At 26.6% G+C, this 11,241-nt stretch overlaps 1 protein-coding gene across 1 annotated transcript; it reads left to right on the top strand.

The window, feature by feature from the left end:
- The first annotated feature begins 471 nt into the window (after positions 1 to 471).
- Positions 472 to 9,201, top strand: LOC126909456 (uncharacterized). Its single transcript, XM_050691878.1, has 5 exons — positions 472 to 630; positions 3,345 to 3,509; positions 3,697 to 3,861; positions 4,306 to 4,470; positions 8,306 to 9,201. The coding sequence occupies exons 1-5, from the start codon at positions 519 to 521 to the stop codon at positions 8,389 to 8,391; spliced, it is 693 nt and encodes a 230-aa protein (XP_050547835.1). The 5' UTR covers positions 472 to 518; the 3' UTR covers positions 8,392 to 9,201.
- The last annotated feature ends 2,040 nt before the right edge of the window (positions 9,202 to 11,241 follow it).

The raw sequence follows: 11,241 nt of genomic DNA, 5'->3' as shown, positions 1-11,241 counted from the left end.
GGTAAATTACAGTAAAAAAATACTAATTGAAAATATGTCGCTTATTAATGAAATAAACGACAGAGTTAAAAACTTCTGTTTGTTAATTCTATATGTATACTTATTATGTTAAACGAGTTTATAAAAGAGCAAAAAGTTTATATACTTATTGTAAGAAAAAATAGCGTGTCCAAATTACAATATAAACAATTTTTCCACAAATTATACCTTTCAAGGTAATTTCATGAAAGTAAATTATGATAAGTACCAATGTTCTTTTTTGTAAATTGATTTCATTAAAACTAATATTATAAATTGAACTTTATGACTTGAGCAAAATAAAGTAATGTATTTGTGTGTCAAAACTATTTCAGTTTAATTCAAATGAATACAAAGATATATTTTTGGTAGGGTAGCAATTGAATTCATAACAAAATTATTTAAATAATATTTGTATTATTAAAACAATAATGTAATTGATTTCAGATATAATAAAAAATTTTTGCCAAAACTGTGACACCGAAATTGCGATAAAAATCATGAAGTATTGTCACCATTATGTTGGACAAAATTGCATAGATAAAAACATAGATTTTACTAAGTGTCCAGTAAAAAATTGTGAACAAAGTCATGATCATTCTTCGGAAAATGGTAAATATTTGAATTTTTAATTTTTAGCTTTGATGAGAAGCTAAAAAGATATTAATTTTACCATGATGTGTTTTTTTTTGTCGATCAATACTTTTTCTCAGCTCTCACTCAACTCTCAAATCGTATCTAGTTGAAGACATTCATCCTTAAAAATTAAAAATTTTGCCCTCGTTCCCTGTAAATAAGGAAAATCCCCCCAAAAATACGATCAATATAATTCTTTTTTATATTGAAAATTTCAATTACAATAACTTATTGAAAAATGTATGGATCAATAAAAAAATTTTTTCTTAATAAATTGAATATACAGGGTGATTTTTTTATCATAACCCACTCAATTACTTGCAGAATAATAATAATTTAAACATTTTTTGAAATAATATACATGTATAATACACATGGGATTGTAAATACAGGTAGCTAATTGATTTTTTATGACATCGATATTAGCAGGTACACAGCATTGTTATTATCAATGATAGTAAGGCACATTGTTATGAGTTTATAAATACACTAACTGACAATACAGAAAGTATATCAATTGATAATAAACAATCCGTGACTGAGACAGCAATGTCATAAAAATACAATTAACTACCTGTATTTACAATCCCATANTAAACAATCCGTGACTGAGACAGCAATGTCATAAAAATACAATTAACTACCTGTATTTACAATCCCATATGTATTATACATGTATATTATTTCAAAAATTTGAAACTTTAAATGTTTATATCTAATAAACGAATTAAGTTATATTAAAAATTCAAATGTCATTTACTATTAAATTAAAAACTCAAACATTTTATTAAATTAATAATATGTGTTACCATTTAAAAAAACAAAGTTGACCCCCTTACAAGGCATAAAGGATGAACTTAAAAAGTATTATATAGTTAAAAATTCAAGAATAATGTGTAACTAAAGATAATAAAAAAAAAAAATGTTTAAATTATTATTATTCTGCAAGTAATTGAGTGGGTTATGATAAAAAAATCACCCTGTATATCTTTCATTCAACATACTTTTTTTTGTAAATCAGACCATTTCTCTTTACAAGGTAGGAGGGTTTAAATTTTTTAAAATACGAGTAAAAAGTAGAACTTTTTCAACTTCACTTTTGAAAATGTTTCAGAATTACTCCGAGCTTTAAATGTATTTCAAATTAAAGCTTATGATAAATACTATAAGTTAAAAAAAAAAATTACCCTAAAGATTTATCTTTTATGTGCAAATGGTTGCCGTATGAAAACATGCACTTTTGATGTTAAAATTTACAATTTCAGATTTTTTTTTAATTAAAAACCATATACAGATTTGCATTGAAGCGTTTTTTATGATAGTGATTTTAATCATTGTCAGATTAAATCTATACTGGGCCCAACTATGCCATGTCCCTACCGTGCTGTAAAACCAATACCTTCTCAGCTTCGCATCGAAGCTAAAAATTAAGTTGAAACCCATTTAAGTTATAAATGATAATTATAAAAAATAATTATTAGCTGATAAATCAAAAATTATATTTCCAATATTGTATTTATTTTGTGAGTAATCGAATAGTTTATGATGTACACCCTGTATGCAATTATTTTAATAGTAACCGCTCACTACATATAAAAATAGCATTACAAATAATTAGCTAATTTGAAAGAGATCAACGAAAACAATATCAGCACTCATATTTTGTGAGTTGCTGATCCATAGAAATCAAGAAATTCCATAAAAGCTTCCTATACGTTATTCTTTATACATTTTAATATTAAAGTATATTATATAATAGGGTTCGTCAATGACATCTATTTCAATTAAAAATTGCCGACTTTTGCATTTTTCTTATGATATCAATTATTTTTGAAATATCGTGATAATTGAAAAAAATTATTTATAATAAAATCTATTTAAATTTTTATAAAATATTTGTTATTAGATAACATATTTTTTGGTCCAATATCAAAATTTTGATATTGGACCAAAAACAATTTATGATGATCCTGTAAACATTTTTGATATTAAAATATATTATGAAATATAGAATTGAGATAGGATTAAAACTGAAATTTATTGATACAATATTCTATTCTTAGATTAGGTTTTTTTATTATGACATTGTTATTATTCCTATTTTTAAGACTAAAAAACTGAAATTAAATATTATTATTAAAAAAAAAACACAAATTCATCCATTTAATATAATCAATTTATAATAATACAGTCTTGTAACAAAAATAACTTATTTCTTCATAATAAAATGTAATTTAAAAATATTTTATTATCGTTATGAGATATAATATTATCTATATTTTTATGATATTAGTATCTAATTTGGTTGGTATATAATAGTCTGATTTTTACAACAATAATATCTTAACGGTATCCTTGAAAATAATAAAAAAAATGGTTAAAACATTTAAATATTAAATTTAATTTTTGAATAAATTTTTTTTTCTATATCAATATCCAAAAATATTTCGTTGATGAACCCTATCAAAATTATACTTTTAGTGTATATATTTTAAAAGCTAAAATATAAAAACTATATTTTTGTACAATTAAATTTATTTAATTAATGTCAGCCTGTTTAAGTTACCTTGAAGATTTTATTAAAACAATCTTTATTGGTGAACTAGTACTTATCTGTAATTTAACAATTGAGTAAAATTAGCCATATGATTATTATTATTATTAATTAAAATATAATTCTTATACATTAGACGATGAAAAATTATGCTGTAGCTGTCTCTTAGTAAAACCATTGACAGTAACATTAAATCCTTGCTGTCATGAAATGTGTAAAGACTGTACTGATGAGCAAACACTACAGAATACTAATGATTGTCCATTATGTAAAGAAAAAATAGTATATTTTGAAAATATAAGTAATTATTCAATATTTTTTCATTAAAAAAATTAATTAATGGATTAAATGACCGTTTATGTTTATTTACACATTTTTTTTTTAAACAAAGTTCATTGGTGAACTAGCACTTATCTGTAATTTAAAACTTGAGTAACATAAGCCATTTGATTATTATTATTACTTAAAATATAATTCTTATACATTAGACAATGAAAAATTATGCTGTAGCTGTCTCTTAGAAAAACCATTGCCGGTAACATTAAATCCTTGCTGTCATAAAATGTGCAATGATTGTGCCAATGAGCTAACAGTACAAAATATTACTAATTGTCCATTATGTAGAGAACAAATAGTACTTTTTAAAAATATAAGTAATTATTTAATATTTTTTTATTTATCATTACAGTTAAAGATATAGTNTAAGTAATTATTTAATATTTTTTTATTTATCATTACAATTAAAGATATAGTTGAATATCAATTTAATTATAATGAACAAAGGTAGTCTAATTTCATTAAAATATATCAAAAGCTGAACAATATTTTTCAAAAAAAAGAAACAAAATGCAATGAAACTAATTTATTTGACCGTTTAAAAATAATAAAGAGTCCATATTATTTCTTCCAGTGGAGTACACAAAATAGTCACTATAATAATTTTCAATAATTTTATAGATCTTTTTAACGATCTAAAATTTTACATCACTGAAGATATTTAATCTAGAAAATAATTAAATGAATGTTAATGTATTTGGAGTTACTTAATTTAACAATTGTTTGTTTTATTTTAATTTAACCTTATATATAATATTTAGAGTTAATAGAAAGATGTGCATGCAAACAAGAACTCCAAAGAGTAGTCTTGCAACCTTGCCATCACAAAATAGGAATAGCATGTGCTAATATTATAAGTAATAAAAAAAACTATCAACCCAAGTGTCCAATATGCAGCAAAAAAGTTCTACAATTCTATACCGATGGTTTGTAGTTAATATAAAATTTATATTATTATATTATAAAATAAATCAAGACAATATTAATATTGTAATGAATCATTCATTATAGGCCAGTCAAGGAAGGAAAAATGGCGGAAAAAATTCCCAACCAATTTTTTTTTTTTAAAGTTGAATTAAGATATGTATAATGATATACTAAAAGTCCTCATCGATTAGACTTGAGCTTTTTTTACAGCCTCGCAAAAGTTAAAAAATATGAGCTTTTTTAATTTTCTCGAAAAATATTTAACTTACAAAAAAAAGTTTCATATAAAAGTTGATTAAAAGACAATTTAAACAAAAAAGTTTTCTTATATTTTTTCATTTAAACAAATATTTTTCGAGTTAAATTACATTTAATATGAGTACTAAAATTTATTTTCCAATTTTTTTCATTTTGCGGTTACTTTTTATCATGTTATACTTACATTAGACACAATGTTATAAATGTATATGTGTGTATGTGTGAGTTTATTTATTTATAGTATCATTAAAGTGTAGTATATATTAAGATACAACCGATAGAGTAGGTAATTGATTTGACGCTATATTGTTTAAACCCAACTAAACGCTAAATTGTACATTTCCAAACAACAATTATATTATGTCAATTGCCACCGGAATTTCTGCTAATAATAAAGATAATTGTCATAAAACGGCGTTTAGTCAGGTGCTGGACCTGATAAAAATTGTAGCTGCCGAAAAACAGGGCTTAAATGTTTTATTATATGTGAAAATTGCAAATGTCAATGGCGTACAAATTCAATAGAAATAAAGATTGAAGATTAAAAAAATTGTACTTTTGTTGAAGATATATTCTATCAAAATTTAGAATGGGAAAATGATTAAGAAAATGGAAAAAAATTTTGTTTGTTACATTTGTCAAATAACTTTATAGTGAAGAAATCCTCTATCGATTACATACTTTGCACTAGTAATGCATATAACTTGTATTTAGGATATAAATAAGGAAATAGGAGATCATGTAGCTTTTGTAATAATCCATTAATATTTTAAAATTAAACACTATCTACAGATTTGCATCTAGGCGTTGTTTTTTGGTAATGATTTTAATCACTGTCACATATCATCTATACTGCACCCAATTATACACAATGTGCCGAGACACTGCTGGTTTTTTTTTTAAATAGCGTTTAGTTGAAATAGTAGTAATGGGTTTACTTTAATCATTTCATTATTAATTTTAACTATAGAAATTATTGAAGATACAGTTATAACTTTATTTGACCTATTAAGATTTATATCATGAATGTTATTATCCACCATTGAGTTTACTAGAACAAGACCAATTTTAGACATTTTATGACAATTTTATCATTACCAGAAATTCTAGCTGGCTTGACCAAAGAGAACATGAGGTAGGTGAAATGAGGAGATGACACGACTTACGTCGCAAAAATGTGGTCGACACTGGTTTGAGGGTAGAGACCCGTGGGCCGTTTATTAAATGAGCGACAACAGATTATTTTAACAAAAATAAAACAAACCGAAATGACAAACACAATAATAAAAATCTTCGCATAATATCGCGGCACTTTCGCTGGCGTCGACGACGCGATGTCCGGCGTAAACCTTGAACGGCAAAATGGTTAGCAGCGTTGTAGGCGACGGTGCGCGGGTGAGGTTCGGTTGGTCGGCGTTGTCGCTTTCACAACAGGAGGAAGACTCTGGCACCATTTGCGGCGGGTCGTCGTCGGCCGTGCGGCATTTGCTGGACTTTGCACCGTAGCGTATAACACGCGGTGTTGGTCAGTCAAATACTCATAGTAGGGCGACGGCTGATAAAGGTGGCACGAGTCGCGGGGCATCGTGTATAACGAAGCGACGCGGGCCGTGTCAGAGATCAGTGACAATAGGCGAGAGTGTGAATGGGGAGGTAGAAAGTTTTAAGTATTTAGGATCAGTAGTGCAAAAGAGCGATGGTATTGACGAGAATGTAAGACACAGGATTAAGTGCGGGTAGTTGAAGTAGAGAGAAGCATCTGGTGTCCTATGCGATAAAAGAATTCCAATGAGGCTAAAAGATAAATTCTACAACAATGTAGTGAGACCAGCTATGATGTATGGTTCAGAGTATTGGGTGGTTAATAAGAAAGTAGAGCAAAGAATGAGTGTAGCAGAGATGAAAATGCTTAGTTGGATGAGTGGAGTGACTAGAAAAGATAGAATAAGGAACGAGCATATAAGAGGGAGTATAAGTGTAGCGTTAATCGTGGATAAGATGAGAGAAAATAGACTTGGATGATTTAGTCATGTTATGAGGAGAGACGAAGCGGAAGCTGTAAGAACAGTTATAGAAATGAATGTTGAAGAAAGAAGAGGTAGAGGAAGACCAAAAAAGAGATTGAGGGATGTTATTGAATGCGATATGAGGACAGCTGATGTGGGAGATCGTGTCAAGTGGAAGTTTAGGATGAGGGTGTCCGACCCCAAGTAGTTGGGATTAAGGCAAAGAAAAAGAAAAAGATTAACAGAAATTCCGGTGGCAATTGACATAATATAATTGTTGTTTGGAAATGTACAATTTAGCGTTTAGTTGGGTTTAAACAATATAGCGTCAAATCAATTACCTACTCTATCGGTTGTATCTTAATATATACTACACTTTAATGATACTATAAATAAATAAACTCACACATACACACATATACATTTATAACATTGTGTCTAATGTAAGTATAACATGATAAAAAGTAACCGCAAAATGAAAAAAATTGGAATATAAATTTTAGTACTCATATTAAATGTAATTTAACTCGAAAAATATTTGTTTAAATGAAAAAATATAAGAAAACTTTTTTGTTTAAATTGTCTTTTAATCAACTTTTGTATGAAACTTTTTTTTGTAAGTTAAATATTTTTCGAGAAAATTAAAAAAGCTCATATTTTTTAACTTTTGCGAGGCTGTAAAAAAAGCTCAAGTCTAATCGATGAGGACTTTTAGTATATCATTATACATATCTTAATTCAACTTTAAAAAAAAAAAATTGTTTGGTAATTTTTTCCGCTATTCGCCAAAATTTCTCCTTCATTGACTGGCCTATTATAATACAGAAAGAAATTATTAGCGTTTATATGTTTTTAATGTATACTTCACTTACGCTTCATACCCCATAAATACATTACAATGCTAAGATCTTTAACTTAAACTCCTATAGATAAACCAACCTTTTTTATTGTAAAGGAGCAAAATAATATTTTTAGTTTTATTATTTGATGTTTATCTGAGAAGTTTTTTTGATAAATTCATACTTACAATTGTAAGTTTGGTTTGGTTTGGTTGGTTAAAATTATTTTAATACACGTTTGCCACAGAAATAACGAAATATGAAATTATTTTATACATTTTATAATTTCACCGTGATAATTACAATAAAAAATTATTGAACATCAATTTCATACTGAATTTAATTGCTGTAATGAGTATTTATTTTTGTATTATACTTATAAATCATAAAAAATGTAATCAGCATATAATTAAGGAATTAGGAGTTAATTAATTAGTTTTTTGAAAAATCCAACATTTCCTTCTAAAAATTAAACATTATCCACACATTTGAACTGAAACCTTTTCTATGATAGTGATCATTAATTTAATTACTATTAGATATCTTCTATACTTGTTTCAGTTATACTTTATCCCACTGTGCTTTGTTTTATTACGATATTTCCTATAAAATTATCATTTATACTAAAAATGTCCGAAATTGAATTTCTCTCCTTTACGTTAATTCCGACTAATTATTTGATAGTTCTCTTGAATAATTTTCAAATTAATGACTATATTTAATTTTTTTAGAACCTCACATAAATAAATCATTAAATCCGTCATATTTAAGACGTATGAAAAATGTAATGTTGTATTATTTGAACATACAAAAATAATAATTGAAAATGATATTTAATAGTATGAAGAATATAGTGAAACATGAAGGAAATTTTAAAGGATTTTATTGCACTACTAAGTATATTATAATATCAATAATTTATAGTTTAATTATATTTAACAAATGTAATATTTATTACATTAATGAAAGTATATTTTAATAAAAACAATGTATCTAATCAATGTTACTTTAAAAAAAACATAAAATAACACAAATATTTTATTTATATAAAAATTATTTAAATGAAAATTTAGGAACCACTCCCTTAAATATTTATGTAAAATTTAATGCTACAGATTCTGTCCCTAACAAGATATCTTAAATATCTTACCAAGGCTTTTCGAAAGTGTGGTATGAGGAATATGACACCATTCATACCACCATCTCATACTCCAGTTTGTAATGTCAAAAGGTTGTACATATTGTTCAATCATAATCGATTGTTTGTCTTTTTGGCATAACACTTTTCCAATAAAAATTGAACATTCAAAGTTGAAACCTCAATTTTACGACTGACCGAGACAGGCAATTCGAATTTCTAATATTTAACATTTAATCTTTATTATAAGGTGTAAAAATTGTAATAAATAATAATAAAGTTGTTTGGAATGGTATTAATAAAGAAGTATGATAATGGTATCATCCGTAAAGACATAATAAATACATGTATTTTGTTTCTAGTTATTACTTGATTAGTATAGTTAGTGTATTAAAACTACACTTATCTGATATTCACTGATGTTGTTAGATTCTCGATTGTTGACTTGTAATTGTTAAGTGTGTCGTAATATGCCTAATGCTTTGCATTGCGCATGTTACATTTATCAATGAAAAATGTATAATCTGTATTTTATATTACTAGTATACAAGCAAATAATTAATTCATCTGTCATCATATATACACTGTTGTACACTAGCTATTGTGTATACATATATACATGTTAAATTGATTATTGTATACTATGCATCTTGTCTTAAAAATAATTATTATGTTATGCTCAAAATTTTATACAATAAACTGAAAATCACTAAAAGCGCTGACGGCAACAACCCATGATGGAGATAATTTAAAATAATATAAAAAGGCGCTGATTTTCCAAGAGAGATCACTTCCATTTTACTTTCTTTCTTTTGAAACTCTGAATCCAATAAAGAATTCAGAATTCTTTTGTTTAATTCATTTTTATCAAAGAAGCCGCGATCCCGTGTTGTTGTCGGTACATTTTAAAACGATATTGAATACAATTATTTTGTGTCAACATTTTATTTATTTATTTAAAAGAAACAGTATAAATCTTTACGCAAGTCTTGTCGATCTTTGTACAAACGATATAAAAGAGGTAAGTAAATTCATATTAACCCAATTATTAGGAATTAATAATCTGAGTAAAAAATGGTAAAGCAATAAATTGATTTAAACATCATTTTAATTATTAATAACTAGCGAGTGCTTGGTCATATACTTCGACTGGGTGTCAGATAGGAAGTCAAGACTCCGGCCACTACAAGAATACCTCAGCGTTTAATACCTTAATGAGAGGAACTTCATTAATTTCTTATTATATCTACTTGTCTTTTTTATTCTAAACTAGTGATGATCATTTTCGAATATTTTAAACTATTCGAATTGTGTTTATACAACCGAATAGTTTATTTTAGCATAAACTATCGAATAGTTCGACAGTTACTATTCTAAACTCTCGGACTCTACAACTCCGATAGAACCTCATTCCTCACGAATTGTCTAAATACCCAAATATCCAATCTTGGTCAATACACCCCGATATCACCTAGTATACGCCTATAGACCTTATTTTTTGTATTACTATAAGTATTATTCAAAATTATAGAAGGTAAGTTAATAAAAGATAATTCTACTGGAATTATATAAGCGTATATATTTTAAGCAAAGATTTAGTTATCTTAACAAATTTACGTTTTAAACTTAGTGAGAAAAATGAAGATTATAGAAACACAATATAAAGAATATGCTAGAGATATAGGGAATAATCTTAAAGAGTTGCTCGTTAAAAGATATTATTGAGTGACAAGCGAGTGAGAGGAAAAACAGGGTCTTCAGTCCTTATATAATTTACCATGAAAGGCATAAATGGGGATTGGATGTCTCGATTGTGTCATGCATTTTCATAGACATATTGAGTCACCAATCTGTTCTCCAATCAATGCAAGACAGTTACTTTTTATTAACTTCCCTTATTTAATACTTTTGTGGTGCCTCGAAAACGCTGAGAAAGACAATGACTCATGGCTACTTTATAGTGGTCAAGGTTAGAATTATATGCGTATCAGTGTTAGCGTATTTTTTTTTATGGTCTGAGAAAAAAAAGAGGTATTGATTTTTTTAATATTCCAGAGAAGAATATTATAAAAGTATTGGCATAACAACTTTCCATCATGTTGCAAATGGGTTGGTTGAACGACTACATTGACCGTTAAAAACTGCTATCGAGACACACGTTACAAAATATTAAGTAGAAGTATATCTTCAATACTTTTAAGCTTTATAGAAGGTATTAATAAAGAATATTTAGGTGTTTCACCTGTAGAAATCATCAAAGGCACCATACTTAAACTTCCAGGTGATTTTTTACATTCCTCTAAAATGGAAGTAGATCCAGTTTCATTTGTTGGTCAACTAAAAAAGTTTATATACTAACTTAAGGGTATTAGGATTTTGGACGAGTTACTATTTAATGTTTAAAATAATAATATTTCTCGGCGTACGAAAATTCATAAGAAAAATATGATATAATAGAAAAATGTAGTGATTTTTATTTATTAATATAAAAATTGTTGTGATTAAATATAATTTTATTTAACATCAGTA

Source organism: Daktulosphaira vitifoliae, unplaced genomic scaffold (genome assembly GCF_025091365.1).
Source record: "Daktulosphaira vitifoliae isolate Bord-2020 unplaced genomic scaffold, ASM2509136v1 Scaffold_405, whole genome shotgun sequence".
In the NCBI taxonomy this organism is placed as follows: Eukaryota; Metazoa; Arthropoda; class Insecta; order Hemiptera; family Phylloxeridae; genus Daktulosphaira; species Daktulosphaira vitifoliae.
The sequence above is the reverse complement of the archived record's forward strand: the minus strand, read 5'-3'. Positions and strand labels throughout refer to the sequence as shown.